The sequence below is a fragment of the Schistocerca cancellata genome, chromosome 3, assembly GCF_023864275.1.
Source record: "Schistocerca cancellata isolate TAMUIC-IGC-003103 chromosome 3, iqSchCanc2.1, whole genome shotgun sequence".
NCBI lineage: Eukaryota > Metazoa > Arthropoda > Insecta > Orthoptera > Acrididae > Schistocerca > Schistocerca cancellata.
Window position 1 is genome coordinate 381,533,413 of NC_064628.1, and position 21,216 is coordinate 381,554,628.

The 21,216-nt window shown below is 37.1% G+C and overlaps 1 protein-coding gene across 3 annotated transcripts in view; it reads left to right on the forward strand.

Moving 5' to 3' along the window:
* The window catches only part of LOC126175085 (tyrosine-protein phosphatase 10D), a 337,665-nt gene extending 317,649 nt beyond the window's left edge, over positions 1 to 20,016 (forward strand). For all 3 annotated transcript variants that reach the window (XM_049921622.1, XM_049921623.1, XM_049921624.1), the window contains one exon: positions 18,199 to 20,016. Coding sequence is in view for 1 of the 3 variants with exons in the window: in XM_049921624.1 (XP_049777581.1) it covers positions 18,199 to 18,230 (32 nt within the window). In the remaining 2 variants the exon portion in view is untranslated. The remainder of the gene's footprint in view (positions 1 to 18,198) is intronic.
* Positions 20,017 to 21,216: the final 1,200 nt, after the last annotated feature.

The window sequence follows — 21,216 nt, forward strand, 5'->3', positions numbered from 1 at the left end:
TTTTATCTCATGGAGACCTCCCTGATACAGATTTCATTACAAAACTTTCTTTTTTTTTTTGTCACCTGACATTAAATGCTGCACATTACTTTCTTTATATCATTCACACAGCTGCTTTCCTTTTATATTGATACCTGAATGTGTTTAGTATAATGTTAACATGTTATGTTTAACAAGCAATTTGTTAATCCATGGACAGTACACAAATTTGTAGATTAAGTGGATAGACCACTGAGGCACTCATCATTAAGAATAAAATCTCTTTCTACATTTATGAGTTACTCATGAAGACCCTGCAGCTCTTGCTCGCTTACTAACATTTAAACTAACAATACACATTTCCAAAAGTCAGTATTGGAAGTACCATCAGAAAGGCTTTGATTCAAAAAATAGTATTCACTACTTATTGACACACTGAAGGGAAACCATTTTCCTGGCATCTATAGCTGAAAGTGCTTCATGCCTACCTACTGTAAAAATGCATGTTTATGTATACTGATTAAGCCAGGCACATAAAAACCTAGAATTTACAATAGCTAATTTTGACAACTGAAACATGAGCCATTTGAAACGTGCTTGTATGCAGGCGAATGCCCTACGGATTAAAATATATTCTGAAAACATATACAAGGGGAGTTCAGCAAATAATGCTACACTTTTTTTTTCTAAAAGCAGATTGGTTTTATTCAGGATTACAGTAACTATATTATTCCCCACTCTTTTAGCTACAAAACCTTGTTTTTTATCATAATCTCTATTCAGGGCAACAGCCTTATGTCACCATAGTGGAGAGGTCTGTATGCCCCATGGTACCACTCTACTGGTCGACATTGGAGCCAATGTCTTGCTCCGTCAATAACCTTCCTATCCTCCACATACAACACCTGCCGAGTGGATCCTTTACTTTGTTAAACAGATGGAAGTTGGAAGGTGTGAGACCCAGGCTGTGGGATGGATCAGGAAGGACAGCCCAATGAAGTTTTGTGAGCTTCTCTCAGGTGCACAGACTTGCGGGAGGCCATGTGTGGTCATGGAGAAGGAGAAGTTCGTTTGCCTTTTGTTGGCAATGAAAATGCTGCTGTTGTTTCTTCATTTTCCTGAGTGTAACACAGTATACTCCCTAGTTGATTGATGCACCATGAAGGAGGACATCAAAAACAGAATAACTGCTTCAGAGTCCCAGAAGACAGTTGCCATGAGTTTATCAGCTGAGGTTGCAACTCTAAACCATTTCTTCAGATGAGAAGTGGTATGGTGCCACTCCACTGATTGCTGTTTTGTTTCCAATTCAAAATGATGAACCCTTGTTTCATTACCTGTGACAATCAGCCTTGTGATAATGCACAATCTATTCTGCACAGATGGTCCTGTGTTGCTGATTATGAACTCCTGTTAGGTGTGAGGAACCCAGCTGACTCACTCACACCTTTGTGTACCCCAACTTGTGGACGAGTGTGTCAGCAATATCAACAGAAATGTCTAAATTTGCGGTGAGATCTTTGATTGTGATCTGTCAGTTACTTAAATGAGTGTGTCCACACATTGCAACATTGCAGGATTCATAACTGTGTGGGGTCAGCTGGCACATGGGAGATAGGACAGATGTGCGTGACCTTGTCGTGATGATGACAGACTCCTAGCACAATGACTTGCTGTGCTTTTGTTCACTGCCAGGTCTCTGTAGACCTTCTGCAAGCACCTATGAATATCTTCAATGCTCTGGTTTTCTACCAAAAGAAACTGAGTGGCAGCTCTCTCCCTAGAACGTACCTCAGCCTTTCTGAAGGCTGCTTATAGTTCCGTCACCTATCGGAGCTGCATGAAACTACAGGGGCTGAAACAGGAATACTCCATTTCCTACAGCAAATTCCACATTTTTGCAACCATATTTGGCCAGGGGAAAAAAAGTGTTGCATTACTTATTCAACGCCCCTTATAAAATACCCATTCATTGAAAGTATCTCTGTCTGTGTGTTGGAAATTATCTAAAATCTTAATAAGGTGGCTGTATTGGCACCTAACTTGCATTTTGTATGAAAGTTTCTACACTGTTTTATTTCATAGTTTTAAACCATTGATGCAAGTACACACATCTCAATAAAATAAAAATAGGTAAATAATGATGATAGTAGAATAATCAGAATAAAATATCAGTGAAATGTGGCAACCTGAAGATGGGTCACAGATTTATCTACATCTACATCGATACTCTGCAAGTCTCTGTACGTGCGTCATGGAGGGTACCCAGTACCAGTTCTAGTCATTTCCTTTCCTATTCCACTCACACTTAGAGGGAGGGACAAATGACTGTTTATATGCCTCCGTATGAGCCCTAATTTCTCATAACTTATCTTCGTGGTCCTTATGCATAATGTATGTTGGCGGCAGTAGAATCGTCTGGCAGTCAGCTTCAGATGCTGGTTCTCTAAAGTTTGTCAGTAGAAAAGAACATCATCTTCCCTCCAGGGATTCCCATCTCAGTTTCCAAAGCATCTCCGTAACAGTTATGTGTTGTTCAAACCTACCAGTAACAAATCTAACAGCCTACCTCTGAATTACTTTGATGTCTTCATTCAATATGACCTGGTACGGATCCCAAACACTCGAGCACTACTCATAAATAAGTCGCACCATTGTCATATGTGCAGTTCCTTTTACAGGTCAACGTCTCTTTCCTAAAAGTCTCCCAATAAACCAAAGTCAGCCATTCGCTTTCCCTACCACAGCTCTCACATGCTCATTCCATTTCATATCACTTTGTGTTAGAAATTACGCCTAAGCCACCATGTATCTTCCTACAGTCACTCACCAACACCACCTTACTATATACCACAGCATCATCAGCAAAGAACTGCAGATTACTGCCCATCCCCTCTGCCAAATCATTTATCTATAAGGAGAACAACAGTGGTCTTATTGCATTTACCTGGGGCACTCCTGATGATACCCTTTCTTCTGATAAACACTCCCTGTCGAGGACACTGGGTTCTATTACTTAAGAAGGCTTGAAGCCACTCGCATATCTGTGAACTTATTCCATATGCTTGTACGCTAATTAACAGCCTGTAGTGAGGCACTGTGTCAAATGCTTTCTGGAAATGTAGAGATATAGACTCTGCCTGTTGCCCTTCATCCACAGTTCGCAGTATATCACGTGAGAAAAGAGCAAACTGAGTTTTGCATGAGTGATGCTTCCTAAAACCATGATGATTCGTGGACATAAGTTTCTCAGTTTGAAGGAAGTTTAATATGTTTGAACTATATTCAAGGATTTTGTAGCAAACAAGTTAGTGATATTGGTCTTTAATTTTGCGGGTCTGTATTGGTCTTTAATTTTGCTGGTCTATTCTTTTACCCTTATTATATACAGGAGTCAAGTGCACTTTTTTCATCACTTAGGACTTAGTGCTGGACAAGAGATTCATGTTTCTCTATACCCGGGATGCTTATTACTATGTCGTCCATACGGGAGCCTGTCTGAGGGTCAAACAATGGTGTGTTTGCATGATTCTCCTGTGTGAATAATTTGTTTAATGTGAAATTTAAAATTTTGGCCCTCATTTTGCTATCATCAACTGCCACACTAGACGGGTCAACAAGGGACTGAATGGAAGTCTTAGATCCACTTAGCGATTTTACATAGGATGAGAATTTTCTCGGGTTTTCTTGCTTATCTTTGGCTAAGGTGTGACGGTGATAGTTGTTGTATGCTTCACACACAGATCTTTTCACAGATGCATGAATCTGTACTAGCCTTAGCTTGTCATTTGTGCGTTCTCTTTTGAACAGAGTGTGAAGCCTCTGCTTCCTCAACATCTACATCTACATGGATACTCTGCAAATCACATTTATGTGCCTGGCAGAGGATTCATCGAACCTTATTCAAAATTCTCTATTATTCCAATCTCATATAGCGCGCGGAAAGAATGAACACTTACATCTTTCCGTATGAGCTCTGATTTCCGTTATTTTATTGTGGTGACAGTTTCTCCCTATGTAGTTCGGTGTCAACAAAATGTTTTCACATTCGGAGGAGAAAGTTGGCGATTGGAATTTCGTGAGTAGATTCCGTTGCAACGAAAAATGACTTTCTTTTAATGATGTCCAGCCCAAATCCTGTATCATTTCTGTGACACTCTCTCCCATATTTCGCGATAATACAAAACATGCTGCCTCAGCATCATCCAGATTTCATTATTAAACCATGGTGAATCTTTTCCATCCTTTATCCACATATTAGACACATAACTCCCCAGACCATGATTTAGGATGTGCTTAAACTTTGCCCATAATTCTTCTACACCCATCTTACTGAGACTAAGTGATGCCAATCCACTGTCTAAGTGAGATGCTAACAAATGCTTATCTGCTCTATCTAGCAGAAACACTCTCCCAGTCTTCTTGATTGATTTATTAACTTTTGTAATCATAGTTGCTAGAATGACATCACAATCACCAATCCCCATTCTTATACTGACATTGTTGATAAGGTCTGGCATATTTGTAGCTGCAGGGTCTGAGATATTTCCATTGTGTGTGGGCTGCCGAGCTAGCTGCTCAGGACAGTTTTCAGAAAACGTGTTCAAAAGTATTTTGTGGGACTATCTATCTGTAGCTCCTGCAGTGAATCCATATACATCCCAGTCTATACTCAGTAGGTGAAAGTTGCATCCATCTAGCAGGTGAAAGTCACATCCACCTAGCAGATTCTGGGTTTTTATACGCTATTGACCGGAGACTTTCTTTGATTACTGTAGATCTGTCACAGCAGAATCAGGTGACTGGTAAAAATGTCCAGTAATTAACTTGGTTTCACCTACATCTGTTATAAACAACCAGGTAACTTCAATGTCATACTCAACTTTGACCACAATAGAGACAATATTTCCTACAGCCTCTAATCTGTCTTTCTCATATACGTTCCATGACTCGCTAAATATCTCAGAGCTTTCTACTTTGGGTTTCAGCCAGCTCTCAGTCCCAAGAATAATTTGAGTGTGAGAACTTTTGTGGAGGGCAGTAAATTCAAGAACTTTATCATGAAGACTTCAACTGTTTTCTGCAAAAAATTTTGCAGTCGAAGTGTCTTCATTCTGAATGCTAGCTGACTTCCCTTGCTGCGTATCGACTGCTGGGTGTTCATCAGAGCACCTCATACTACCGTCTAGCCTAAAAAAAGGCTTTCCTCTCTTCAGCCCATGTTCTTGCTAGGCTACACATAAACCATGCTCCAAATTATATCACTCATCTTGAAAAAACCACACTTTTTTAATCTGCTCAGAAATCAGTCCATAAATAGTGCATTTAAAGTTACAAAGATTTATAAAACAAAATTTAAGCGCTTATAATTAGTAATTTCTCATGTTCTTTATCACTGTTGATGATTTGAGTCTTCCTGCGTTTTCTGACAGATGTTCACATCTACCAAGCACTGTACTTCGTGAAAGTACATCACCGGTGTGCTAGTCAGACACGATCATTGGGCTGAAAACCCAAGAAAGCTCAAGTGTACATACGATATTTACATCACTGGTATGAAACTAGGATTGTATCTACAAAGTGCAGAAAATGCCTGTGTTTGCTATGTGCATAATAAAGAACAGCAAAAATGGAACAATTTTTACCTGGAGGAATAAACATATGTTATTATGTCTGAACTTTTTTTTGAAGGCATATTAGTTTGCACATGCAGATAAAAACTAATTTTTGATGTTACATCAGTGGCAGAGATAGGAACAGAAACAAGAAAATTCAAACAACATGTTGGAAGAACAATACTGAAAGACAACAGGTATATAAAATTTTAAACAGCTGCAGGGAATAAATGCTCAACCAACTCCAGGCTTTTATGGAGGTGTACTTAGTCATTCATTCTGTCCCTTCTGTAATTAAAAGAAGGAGAAAAATTAAACATTATATTCTCTCCAGTGCATAGTGTATAGTGACTTGAAGAATAGAGAGGTGCCAGTGAATGATAAATACAAAGCGAAAGGCAAGACTGAGAGGATATTGTAAACACATTGGGGGGATGTGAGAAAGGGTTAGTGTTAGGTGTTTCAGGCTATACAAATGCTAAGTACTACTTAAGTGTTCTGCAGCAAGTGCCCATCTGTTAAGTTCTCTATTGTAAGAAATCAGATAGACCATACAGTGACACATAAACTAAGGTTCCTGGTGTGGGGTTGTGAGGGACTTGAAGATTATAGTGCAATAAATTATGATAAAATTTATAATTTTCTATGTTCTTGAGTAAAATAATTATGAATGTGACAGCAGCAGTTGATTAATATTGGGTTTGTGTGAGAGTCAACTGCAATCAAATGTCAGTCACTAATCATAGCAGTTAAATAAGTGTTAAATCAGTTCAAATTCAGCAGAATGTCGGTGTAAAATATTCTCCCTTTCACATGTACTAGCATTGGAATGGAAGGCCAACTGCAGATGTGTTAACCACTAAAAAAGAAACTGTCAAAGTATTTTGATGATGGGATGGTCATATGATTCACGTAGATTGAACTTATTCTCTGGCACATTATTGCATTTTTTTTTTCATCGTTGCTCTGTCAAAATTTGGTATGCATTAAACAGCACTGCACATACTTGTGTTGTTGTGTTTCGTTACTTCATTCAGTATTATCTTTTGTCATTCACTTTATTGTCAGATAAATAATGATAGCCACTGGATGTGAGAAGCATTTTCTGTGAGCATTCTTTATTGACAGTGAACGATAAATAGATATGCTTAGCACTATATTAACACTGTTCGGAAAACAGAAAATAATTCTATATTTAAGCAAATGGTAGGTAATTTTCCTTCCAATTATTTAGGGGTATTGGTGGCCAAATGGGTAGAACCGGAACTCGAACCTTGGACCTTTGCCTTTTACAGGCAAGTGTCCTACTGCTTGAGCTATCCAAGCACTACCCCTAACCCAGACTCATAGCTTTACTTCCACCAGTACCTCATTTCCTACGTTTCAAACTTAACTCCTGTAATTGTGGTATTAGCATTCCTGAAAGAAAGGATATTGCAGATATGTGGCTTGGCCACAGCCTGGGGGTTATTTTCCAGTATGAAGTTTCACTCTGCAGTGTGGTGTGCACAGATTTGAAACTTCGTGGAAGGTCAGTGATGAGGTACTGGTGGAAGTAAAGCTGTGAGAACAGGTCATGGGTTATGCTTGGATGGCTCAATCTGTAGAGCACTTGCACACAAAAGGTAAAGGTCCCAGGTTCGAGTCGTGGTCCGGCAGCACTTTTAATATGTTTAAAATGTGTATGTGTCACATTACAAATGCAAAGATCTGGGGGTTCAATGCCTAGAATTTTTTATCTATCGTGTATCACCTCTTTAACCCCGACAATGATTTTTTTAAATGTGAAAAATGCGCATTGCACTTTGGTTCGAGATCCATGTCAAACTGTGAGGCCCTTAGAGCTGGTCGAACAGGTCAGTACAAAGGTCAGAGGGAAGGCAAGGGTGTAGGACATTTCCTAGTAAAGCACTTTGATGTTCAAACCAGGCTTTTGTTTGAGGAGAACTTTATATATTTTTTTTAAATATGGAGTTTTCTCCTACTCTGTATTATGTCAATACATGTAATGCAGAACTGTCTAAAGAAAATAGTGTACATGGTACATATATTTTTCTTTCTCAACATAACATTGAGAACAATAAAATAAGACGTAGATCAAGAACAAATGGAAAAGTAACCTGTCAACAAATAACAACAAATTTGAAAAAATGTAATACCAAAACTGGTCATAAAATAAAACAATTATTTCTTGTCCCAGTGTGTTGTTGCAAAGTGTGCTCTGAAACAGGGTATTGTATATTGCCAATATAGACCATTTGTCTGTGTCATTCATCTTCACCAAAGCCTTTGAAGGAGTCATGCAGACTGTTTCTACATAAAACATTTCTTTCCATACATCTTAGACATCCGTGCTAGAAGTGTGTATGTAGGTCAGCATATTCCAGCCTGGTGATAAAATGCAACTTTCTGAGGGAGAACAACAAAAAGGTCATGAGTGTGGTTGTGTTTAATAAATCGCCACCACCATCATATTAAAGCCATTTAATATCTATTGCTGGATAAAGGTAAAGGTCTCCTTTAGACTTGTCATTTTACTGCAGTTGTTGGCAGTACACACCCTTGCTGCTCCTGCACATTTTTTAACGTGTTATGCAAATTGTCCAGTCTGTCACCATTTCGGTTTTTTTATATTTCTTAGAACATAACAAAGAACTGCCTTTGGTCATCTACCACCCATCTGCCTGGGTATGTGTCATTCTCAGCTCCATTACATTTTTGTTACGGTCATTATTACTCCTTCCGCTCCTGTCTGTTTCCTGATCTATTTGTTTACTTTGCAGTCTCTTCTAGTATTTCCCAAACCAAATTGGTTGCTAAACATCATCATTTTTTAATGTTTTGATGTTAAAAGGCAGTGTCTCACTACCATAAGTCAAAGTTGCTAATACACATTGACTGCATAGTTTCCATTTCAGACATGATGTAAGCAATATTTTGAAACCATGCTTAGGTTACTAGCTGCACTCTGGCTGTATTTACACACTTCTGATAGTTTCTTTTGCTGTCCTACCAATAGTGGTAGTCACTGTTTTTCATCAAGAACAACATCTGGCAGCAACTATTATCCTCATTTGAAATGTCAGCAAATAAATGTCTGACAGAAGAACAATTATTGAATGAGATAATATTTTCAGATTGTCAGACTTAAGTCAAAAAACAATTTTTTTTAATCTGGGAAGAAAACATACTAAAAAGAGATATGGTTACAACAGAATTGGCACAGTTTCATTGAAATGCCTGTGACCAACATTTCTTTTTATCACAAGAAGTATTGGTTCTGTTGTTCTCATGTTACAGGTGTGGAAGTAGACATTCAACTTGTGGTCAATGAAAACAAAAGAAAATAGCCAAATGAGCGTGCAACATTATGTAAGATTTGCATTGAACAGTACCAACCAGATACAAGAAAAAAAGTCCAGTCAAATATTTTGGGAAATGGTTTGTCAAAAGTAAGAAATGAAATAGATTAGAGAAATATGTGATGCTTCTCATTTGTTGTATACAATATCGAGCATCATTCAAAGGTGTGGCACATGTTTCTTTAATCTGTTTTATTTTTTCCTTTTAGACATCTCACGTCACAACCCCCCCCCCCCCCCCTCTCTCTCTCTTACAAAGTATCTATTTTATTTTCAAATTTTATTCAGAAAGCAAGATATTTTGACAACTCATTTGTTTCCCTAGCATCTTCTGTTCTCAAAATGTCCTAAATCTAGGACTTGATTCAAAGGAAACAATTGTGAGAGTTAGAAACCACACAAATGTAACATTTTATGTTCGGAATGGAAGAAGTGAATGTTTTGGTATTTAATTTGCCTAGTTAGCAGCAGCTGTTCATGAAATATTTTGATTATCCCTCAGATCACTAAATAAGTATTTTTAATTGCTGTTTTTTTTTTTTTTTTTACCACAGACAAAATTTTCCCTCAAATCGCTTATTAATTTTTTTAAATTCCTGTGATTATTTTAAGCAAATAATCTCTTTCCTGTTGGTCAGTTTCTTACTCCATTTGTCCATTTCCCACACTTTGTTTGGCTGTGACATTTCATACAAAAACCCTTTATGTAATTTATAGGTTGTCTTGTTTTCACTCCTCTCAAACATTTGATTGAAAAAGGAAAAAGCAGCTGAACATAAAGTGCATGTCTACCTAATGTATGAAGTTTTGTTTTTAGTGCACATATACAATGTTGCACAGGAGCACAAAATACTCCGACAAATAACTTGAAAGTGGACAATATGATTTTAAATACCTCTAGATTTGCAGAGAACCACGTAATTATTAGCTGATTATGTGGTATCTGCAATAAGCATTGAATAAACTAAAATCTTCAGTTGTCAGTTGCATTGTGGACTCCAAAATACAATTATTTTTATTTCTGTTCCACCTCGCAAGGCCTTCATGTCCAGTACCCTTTCATCGTAGTCAGCTACGTACGCTACTATGCGGGTGTTTTGTCGATGGACCGAAGTCAAAGGGCAGTACACAGCTCATGCCGTCAAGGATACATTACTGATTGACCTCATATTTTGAGGAGGAAAAAGCACATGTGCAGAGGAGGAAAATGCACAAGTGCAAGATATCAGCCATAGGAGTTTATCCCACATGGAAATTTGAACCATAACTCTGATAGTATGTAGGTATAACCTTATGAAAGTACAGCTTTGAAACTTTCAAGCACACCGGTGGTTTTTCGTTGGCTCCACTCCACTGCAGCTGCTTAATGCCAGAACATGAAATGCAGTAAATGAGGTGACGAATGGAGTCCTCCTATTTGCACGGTGTTGAAGGCAAGGAAAGAGGATGGGCGAGATGGACACATCCACCAAATGTGTTATGAACCTTGTTCGAGAAAGCACGTTATTCTGTGCAAAAAGTAGGTCAAATGTATTTTAGCTGTAATACTGTCAGCTTTAAAATCCAAAGAAAATAACACACAGCAGTGGTATTAATAATGAAAGAGTGCTTCACTGCTTCTTTACTGACACACTCATTTGTTTCATTCATTTACACTGCATTTGCAAATGGCAACATAAAAGTGTCTGGGATAAGCTACAGGATAGAAACCACTCACTTTGACATAATGAACAAAGCATATTACCAAAGTGTTTCTCACACCACCTGCTCACTGCATTGTACAGTACTTCACAATCAGACATAAAGTGGCTGCAGTAGAGTGCAGTGAATGCCAACAGTCAGTGCACACAAAATATAAAAGCGAAGCATTCAGAAGGCCATAAGTGTGTACTTTCAGAATTATGGCTTAAATTTTCACACGTGATAGATCGCTGGGGCCGATATCTTGCAAGTGTGCTTTTTCTCGCTTAAAATATGAGGTCAACTGGTGATGTTTCCTTGTAAGACTCAGCTTAGCACAGCATTCTTACAGTAACCAATCAGGAGGCGTGGGAAAAAAGCCATGTGACTGCCTCTCATATCCCCTTCTAGAGAGGTGCATCTGAATCTCTCTCTCATGTACTTAGAATTCTTCCAGGACAAATCGCTGAGACCAGCTGCCACTGCTGTCTTGTGTTTTAGATCTCATACAAAGCAGAAAGCTTTAAGCTGTTTGCCTCAGTCACTCTTCTGTTGTGCTTTCACCTCAGTCTCTTTCTGTTCTTCAGCATTTGCCCTTGTAAAATCTGTCCTCCTGTAAAATGTTTCCCAGATGCCTATGTGACTGGCAAATGATACTAAGTACATCCACCCTGGAGGGTCCCAATGTAAACCCTAAACTGCAATAAATGCAGAAATTTTTGCGTTATATTTATGTCTGTCAGTTACCTTTGACAATCTGACTCTTCCATTCTGTCCATATCTTACATGTGTCTTCTTGCACAGAATATAGCAAAAGATTTTAATTATGTGATAGCTGTTACAGAAACCAAGCCAATAGGTTTCCAAGGGAAATAGCATTTGTGAGCTGAAGTAGTTTAAATGGTTAAATGATAAAATTGTAGAACTAGTACTGGGTTGCAGTTATTTTGGTATAATATATCTTACTGTGAGACATTGGAGATTGCCTGGATCAAAAGTAAATGTCTAAGGATATGTGTTACAATTAACAGGATAGTAAGGAATAAAACCCAGAAGTGAACACAAAGAAAGTTCTGCAAGGTGATGGCCCTCTCCATGTTAACATGTGGCAGCAAGAACTTGGCATTAAACAGTAACACAAGAGGAAATTTTGAACAGTGCTGAGAAGAGATTTCTAAGATCTGTGGCAGGCTGTCAAATAATGTTTTATGGAAGGTGCTGGAAATCATCAATATAAATGCAGAAAATCAGTAAAACATGCTAAAATGGAAAGTATATATTGAGTGAAAAGACACTAACAGAATTCCAAAGACTGCTGTAGTACAAGCCAGTATGGTGCTGGAATGACCAGATAGGAGGACAATTTACCTTTGACAGAGCAGCCCTGTAGACAGAAATCTTGAAAGTTATGGTGAAACTGGACAGTGCAAAGACCTGGATGGAATACCAACAATGTGGAACGGGCAGATTGCTACTCACCACATACAGATGGCGTTAAGTTGCAGATAGGCACAACGAAGAAGACTGCTAAAATATAAAGCTTTCAGACAAAGACCTTTTTCAAAACTAGAAAACACACACAATAGATGTTACTGGATGGGGCAATACATAAAATAATGGAAAGGCAGCCACTCACCTTTAGCAGGTCAACGCATGGAGAAAACAGCATTCACACTAGCTTTCAAGCAGTAACTCTTTTTCCAAGCAAAAGCTCATGTGCAAGCCCGCCCACACACACACACACACACACACACACACACACACACACACATGGCCACTGCAGGACTCATTATTGATGCTTGGTCGTCAAAAGCAATTGCCTGAGCTAACGTCGGTAGGAAGGGGGGGGGGGGGGGGGGGGGGGGGAGGACAGGGAATAAGTAAGGACTCAAGGAAAGAGGCAGGTATTTTGCACAGATGACACTGTGGCCAAAGAACAAGATGAAAAAATCAAAAATAGATATAGAAAGAGGTAGATGATGGGAATACTGAGCCTGTTGGGGAAGGGAGGGTGGAGGAAGAGAAATGTAGAGATAAAGAGGGAGAAAAAGGTAGGAGAGAGAAAGTAGAGATGCAAAACAGAGAGAGAGAGAGAGTGCCTGCATAGTGAGGAGGGGGGGGGGGGGGAAGACAGGTGGGAGAAGGTAGTGCATAATGATGTGGATGGAGCAGGAGTGGTGTGGATGGAAGAGAGAAGGGAAGAGTTAAAGTGAGGCAGTGGGAACAGGTTAGTGGAGATTTAGGCCAGGGGGATTTCGAGAATGCAGGATATGTTGGAACATGTCTATGTAGTTCAGAAAAACAGCAATTAACATGATAGTATGGCCCTCCACAAATACTATAATTTACTAATTTATCTGAATCAAATGGAAAATTCGATTAGAAGCCTGTTAACTTATAAGAAGACAAAATGGTTGGTTAGTATGTACCTTCACGAGGGTGAAATTCTGAGCTCTTGTTATTAGAAAAAGCTGTATGTAGCTTCCATAACATGTACCTTTGTTCCTCAAGGAGAAAAGAAAAACAGGTTAAGGACTGTTGGAAAGGATGTGGAAGTCAGAGAGAGTAGGGAACCAAAAATAGTATGCTGGTAGCCACTGACAGCTTCAGAACAGAGCTGATAGGAGGGCATAACAGAAAGTAAAGGATGATTAAAGAGGAAAATAATTTTAAAATGAAATTAATGGTGTGATTAACAGCTAGAAGAAAAGAGAAAATGAGATAGAGAGAGGGAGGGGGTATTGTATTTGGAATGTGATTTCTACAGAAAACAAGTAGTGTGTTGTAATTTTGGTTCTTTCATTTACAAATAATTATCTTGGAAACATTATCATATTCTTACGAATTTCAGTGTAGATAGTTTGTAGTACTTGAATTGCAGTGTGATAGGTGTTTTCACTGTTCCCCTTTTGTGCTTTATTTCATGCATATGAGTCATGGTCTGGTGGTGGCCATTTGAAATGTTCTCAAGTAATTATATAATATATTCATATAGTAAACAAACTTTCAAGAAAAGTTGCTAAAGCCACTTTTCAGAAATATAGAAAAACCTTTTATGTATATTTACTAGAAATGACAGTTTTATCACTGACATTAAAACTGCACAAATCAACAAACACTTCTTATATATTCAGTACATAACTTTTTAAAAATCCTTTTTATGTGGTTAAGTAAACTGACACAAAGTCCCACTTGAAGTGGTTTCAACTTTTGAAATTCTCTATACAGATCACTAGAGTCCAGTATTTTGGTGCTAAATGATCTAGGCAGTCAGGTTCAAAATCCATCCATTAACTTCTCCATGTTGTGTATGTCAATCCAGCTACTATTTATTCATGTTCAAATGCACTGTTTAACAAAAATTCTTCACAATTAAACAACATCCTGTGAAATTACATTTCCTGTCATACAGGTCAGAAAAAAGATTCCAACTATACATTCTTCTGTCATTTCTCATCTTTCCATTAGTGAGATTATTATCAACAAAAAGGGGGAACTTAATTAATCACATAAGTTTGAAATTAATTTTTCTTTAATAACATAAGATTCATATATTATGCATCTGGGGATGTGCACGTGAACTGTGATGACCATTAAGCTGTCAGTGGAGATGAATCAATGCACACATTTTGTAGGCTGCTATGTGAGATAGCCTGCAACACATCAATCTCTGCAACCTGATCTCAACTGCTGGGATTGTATGACTCTCTACTAACCACTGTAATGAACTAAAACTTATTTTAACTAATTCAGTGACAATAACAGTCAAGAGCCAAAAGAGCTCACCATCTTGTTCTTGGGTAATTCATCCTTCTCCTTTGTGATATCAGAATTGTATATATATCTTTCCACTCAACCTGTGTTTCACAATTTGTGCAAATATATAGTTATAAGAGGTAAGTATGCTAATGGAGTGTGCTGGTGGAATGTAAATTAGGAGTAAAAATGTCCGCGTGTGTGACACACACACACACACACACACACATACACACACACACACACACACACACAGAGGTAGGGCTAACTGTGCCAGGGCTGCAGTCCTGCAGCTTGACTTGTGTGGGGTGGAGTGCTTGAAGAGAGAAAGGTGGTCGGGAGCTGGGAGGGTTAGAGAAACGGGAGGAAGAGGCAGCAGGTGCACGGGGTAGAAATGCGACACCGTCATTGGCACGGTGAGTTTGTGCAGCACACATTGCCGACGACATGGAGAAGTCACAGGCGTATTTTGTTTCATCAGAGGAAGAGCTACCTGTGAATGTAATCATGTTGTATACCAGCCTGCTGCAATTTCTGCACAGTATTTTATGTGCCCGTGACCACAGACCATCTGTCCATGAGGACAGCTGCTATACTGTGGCAAAGAGCAGAGGATCACCCAGTGGAGGAACACATTGCTGAACACAATGTGCCAGATTTCAGTGGTTGCTTTACACCAGGTGCTGTTCCATAGAAATGAGTGAAATCATCTAATACAGCCTGTATTAAGTATTGGAGTGTCTCTTTCTCTACAGATATCAGTATATTTTATTTCAAGTTGTCATGTTGCTCTTTCTCTCACAGTAGAAAATTGCTTTCTTGTTAGTTTAGCTCTCACATCAGCTTCACACCATTTTTCCACTGAGTGTAAATTATTAGGAATTCTATCACACATTTTTTGAGCTTTGAATTCTAACTTATACTTGGTGACCTAGCTTCTTATGCCATCCTGTTTTTCTCCTTCTGCCAGTAGCAATTGCATTTGTGATTTAATTGTTAACTGTTGCTTCGTGCTGTCTATTTCTTGCTTTTGGTCCTTCAAAAATAAGTACTTTATCTGTATAAATTTGAACAGACTGTGTACTAAACACAACTGTACAATCTTTTCTCAGTGATATCATTCATAGGCATCACATTTCTACTCAGTCCAGGAACATATACGACATACTTGAGAATGCAGTTTCAATCAACAAAGTTTCCTATTGCCGCTAGCTTCAAAGATCCACCTTTTTTGGCAACTTCCAAAACACTGTCATAGTCTTTTACATTTGTTAACTTGTCTATTTCATTATGCAAATATTCTGTACATACACTGCCAACAACAATGACCATTTTTTCTTTCTCATCAGCTTCTTCTGAAAACTTCTTGTGTTGCAGTTACACATAATAAATGAAGTATGTGCTTTCATGTTCTGTTCACTGATATCTTCTTTCTTGTTTTCTTCACTGGCTGGATTTTCATTGGTGTATTTTTTTTATGGTTTGTGCTTTTGCAGTGAGATTGCAGCTTGAAAGGGCTTGTTTTTGGTTCTTGAATTGTACTTTTGTTTTTAAAGTAGCACTCCCCTTTTCTGTGATTATTTTTTTGTATATAGAACAGTGTTCTTTCTCCTTAGACTTCTTGCAAATACCTCCATGTCCACCAAATTTGTTACACATTAAATTCTCCTTTTATTTTTGTTAAAATGAACATCAGAGGCAATACTATCTGCTTGGTTAGTTCTCTTCAATCATTCCTCTTCTTTTATGAGCTTAGCAATTAAAATTTCCAGTCTTCTCATCACTAAGGATGAGTTCTATACCTGAGAATTTTTTTTTTTTAATTCCTCTGGTGAAATGGACAGTATCTTGGGTATGAGAATAGTATCTGATAACTTTTCTGACTAGAGACGATATGACTCAAATGCTATTTTCTATAGAGCTCTTCTATTTGTAGTCTTGTCTCTAGTTTTATCATTTTTGAAATTCTAAAGTTCTTGAAGCATCTGCTATGTTCTTTGAGAAGCATTCCTTTTCTATGTTATTTTATCATATATAGCCTTGTAAGCTTCACAACAAAACACATGTGACTTTCAATTTTTGTCAGTTGCCCTCATTATATAATATTTTGTCTTGCTGCCATTCTGTTATTCTTGTGTGATGTTTTTCAAGTGATTCAGTTTCATCCCCAACACCACACACATCTTGCGTAGTAAACAACATTCTGATTTTGATGTCCTACCCTGTGAAATTACTGCTGTTCTTGAGCACTGGAATATAGTGAAATTCTTCATTTTCCCCCGAGACATTTTAAGTGCTTTGCTCTTTGCCTTCTTTTCAATGTTTTTTGTTTTTCCTTATGATGTTTCTTTATTGATTTCAAGAAATTTTTAATTATTCAGGCCACTGATTATTTTATATTTTTTCTATTTTTTTAAGGCAGCTCTGGAGCTATACCCTGTCACATTTTTTCTGCTGTATTCACTTTATTTGAATATTATAAAACCCACAGCGATTGAATGATACGACTTTTGTCATCATCTTTGTACCTACTGACCATTCTACTGTTTGAAAACATACAGCAAACATTGTGTTTTACCAATGTTTCAGCAACCAGTAACGGTATTGACTTACTGCAGCTGGCATACTTACGACAGTTGATTTGTGACATAAACTCTCTGAATGGTTTCCTTCTGTAAAGAGTAATTCACTGATCCCATTCTTCTTCGCCTGATGCAGGGATCAGTTTAAAAAAATACTCTCTCACTTTTCAGAATTATAAAAACTTGCCTTACACCGCTAAGAAAAAATACTTATTATTACATATACAATTTACACATCATTTTTCTTCTCCAGAATACATTTCACTCCCTGCCTGTTAAAGTTCTTTTCATTTCAACTCTTAAGGAAGCCCTGGTGTTTTGTCACCTAGAAGTGATTCTCTCCCCACTTCATCTCGAGCATACTTTGTCACTGGTATTTCCTACTCTGTCAGAAAAGTCTGTCATTTCTCATAGATGCTTTATCATCAGTATATCCAGATTACAAAGATCACATGGCATACCTAGCATCATGGTGCTGCAAACCCATAATGATGTTAATGATGTAGATATTCTCACCTGTAAGCTGTCCATATGCAACAACAAGAGTACACCAATGTTAATGCCAATGTCATGTCAGTCTAACAAGCACAGCTACTTTGCCATCAGTTTTCTCTTAAGAAAGTGATATTAAGAATTGTTGTTATCCTAAATGTCAGTGTATTACCCGCTAGTTTTCTCTCGCTCACAAATAAATGTAGCAAAAATGGCTTAATGTGTAAATAATCTGCACCATTCTAGATTGACAATACAAGTAACCATATAATTCAAAGTGTTCATGTGCAGCAATATCTCTTTCGTAACAATCTGTTTGATATATGTATTTTTGAGTATGACTTGAATTTTTCATGAAGTTGCTGTATGGTCACCTCTTTCAGAGTCCAGTGCTCTCACTTTCATTTAATGTGTACCACCACTTACTAACAACTGTAAAAAAAAAAAAAAAAAAAGTTAATATGAACTCACTTTCAGAAGGTGTATAGAACAGTGCACAATGACTATATATAAAGAAAAAAAATGTGACACTTTGAAAGGAGGCTCTTTCCCATAATTGGAATAAATTAAATAAAACTTCGCTTTTGCATGTAATGAACTTCAGCATGGAAGGGATGTTGCTCTATTATACAGATTCAGTGCTAATCAGATGCTGCAGAATGTTACCTATTATTTCACTAACTAAAAAAAATTATACTACTGGTTGTATATAATATAATTTTGTTGTTGCAGATGATGAGGGCATTGCTGAATCTGGGATGTGACCAGTACAAATTCTGGAAAGACAATAATGGTGGTTGAGTTATTGTGGGCTGCTGTGATTCATTTCCATGAAATATGGTGGAGCTTCTTACAACCTTTTACAGTTACAACGTGTTTTAGTGAATGAAACATATGGATTTTTATATTTTATAAGACTTTTAATGAAGCAGAGTTTTTGGTGACCACAGTGTCAGCATATTCATTGGTGCTATAAAGAGTCAATAAGAATCTGCAGTGTGTTAAAGGAACTGAACTTAATGTCTCCATGTGTGTGTCAAAAATACTCTCAGCAACAGTTTGCTACAGAATATCTTCCATGTAGGTGAGATTATATATTTTGACAGATGACTTTTTAATATAATAGTTTTATGCTGTATTTTATATTTTAATGACCTTATTGTAAGGAAAAGTTTCTGCAAAAAGGTATTTTAAGATTTGTTTCTTATACGTCACATTTGTGGCTGTCATAATTTTGCAGTATTGATTTGGAAAGAAAATCAGTCCTGTGCTTGCAGGTTTTGTGCCAGATACATTCCTTATTGCCTTATGTTATTTAACTGTAGTATAAAGAAAAATGCTGTATACATGTGGGAGAATGCTATGTAGAATCTCATTTTCTATGGAAATTAATCCCTGTTCATAATGGTGAACTGATTGATAATTCTCATTTCATGTTGTTGTTATCTTTAAAATAGAAGCCCAGTATTATTTCTATTATTACAATAGTCTTCAAATAGTAAATAATATACAGATAACACTATAAACAGATTAGTGTGGCAGCTTTGATTAAAAATGTACAAGAGTAGGAATAACAGGGAAATACTTTGTCTTTCACTGGTGAGTGCCTATGATCTGGATCTGGCTTATGCTGGAGGAAACCCACAGATGATGTCAGTGTATTTGCATTATTCATTTTCTGATCTTGTTTCCTTTCTGACTAAATCACTACATTCATAGCACAAAATGATAAGCAATAAATCAACAGATTTGTCAGTATAATTTTGTGCCATTTATAGCTTTTTATATGAAAAAACTAATTTTATTGCAAAGTTCAGTTAATGAATAATGAGAAGAGACTGAGGTGAGGCATGTGAATGTTTATGTGAAGTTAAGAGAGATAAACAGATATTATTTAGTGGCCTTCAGCAGTATGTTAGGGTTGACAACATTTAATAAGGCAGCTGTTTGTACATTGTACAATCACAAATTAAGTATTGGGTTACAGTGCAGCAAATGAAAATAGTGCCATGAGTTGCACTCAAGTATAAGATGCTGTTGACTGATGAATCTCTGATGTACTTTCCTTGGTCTCGGTGCACTATGGTAGAAGCTATCTTAATGTAGGCATGGAATCATAATGTTGAGCATCTACCATGGAACACCTTACTTATTTTACTGTTGGACAGCATATTATTTTTGTATAATAAATTTGACCTATAAGCCTGACTTTTCTATTGTCATGCTGGAAAGATGCAGGGAATGTAATTTGGAAAGAAAGAGTTTCTTGTGTCTGTTTTAAGGATGTTTGACAACATTGTGTGCATGCTTTTGTTGTGTAAGTGCTGTTTATTGGCTTCCTGTCTCTTTTCATGTTGTGATAATTCTTGTTGTCTCTATCATTAACATACAGGCCTATTTATAAATAATGATATAAATTGCTCCAAATGATGATTTTATTTTTTTGGCATTTTCTTTAGTCTCATTTCTTCACTCATGTGAAATCTGATGAACACATGATTTTTTATAAAATAAAGAAACCAGACTGTACCTGCAAATTGTTTACATTCTGAAATTTTGTACTTTATTTTTAGCATTTATGTTTCACTTATATAAAACATGTTCACTTAGTAATATTGAATATGTAATATGTTTTGAATGAAAGAAAGTTGTGTCAGCTTGACAACTACTAATACTGGAACAAAAAAAGCATGAAGCTAACACACACATGAAATAATAATAATAATAAGAATAAGAATAATAATGAAAACAGGCACTGATTTCCAGCTTTAGGGCAATTAAGACAGTTTCTTCATCAAAAGAAAATGACAAATATGAAATAAGGAAAGGGAACTATAGATACAGATGCAGTAGGAAGGAGGAAGTCACACCAAAATATAGATCAGGACACATCTGAAATATAGGAAAGTCTGCTACTTTGAATTTATTTTTTATGAACTACTTTATAATTATTGTGGTTATTTCTGTGACTCACAAATTATATGTAAATTTAATTAAGTCAGTAAAGTGCAATTATTCATAGATAAGTAAAATGAAGCAGTTACCAACAATTTTTGTAAGTGAGCAAATATAAGCTGCTGGGAAATGAACAAAAGATAGACAGCAAATATTTGCGTTTCTGTTTGGAATATTAGCAAATAGTATAAAGAAGATAATCAACTCATTTGGTCATAAAGTATTGTTAGTATAAGAGTAACTTGTTATCAGTGATACTGTAAGAAAAATCTTTGATGCTAGTTCAGCAGGATGAGTTCTAAAACGTATCTCAGAATAGTAACAGTGCCTTACAATTATATTTCTTAAATTACTCTCAGACAGGATCGTTGGCCAATACTTACATGCAGTAGATGAAATTCTTAGTAATTGCCAATAAAAAGGTAAAGCAGAAAAAACATAGCATTGCATCTGGGACCTCTATCTTTCTTTCTCAGAGAAGAAAGAGGAATTTGTGTGGGATGATTAAAAAGGAGGGGCATGTTACTAAGCTCACAGCTCCTGAAGGTGAATGGAGACAAAGGTGAAGGAGAAGGTGTCAGAAAGAGAGTGTGGAAGGTCAAGTGAAGTATGTTGGTAAACACTGTGGCAGCTTCAGTTAGAGATAATAGGAGACAGAGTGAGAAGATAAAAAAAAAACTAGTAAGTAATGAAATTAAAGTGTTGGGGCCAGGATGTGTTGGAGACAAAGTTCATATCACAGATGTTTCGGAGAGCTACTACTGGTTGGGAGGATGCAGACGGCACATGTAGCTA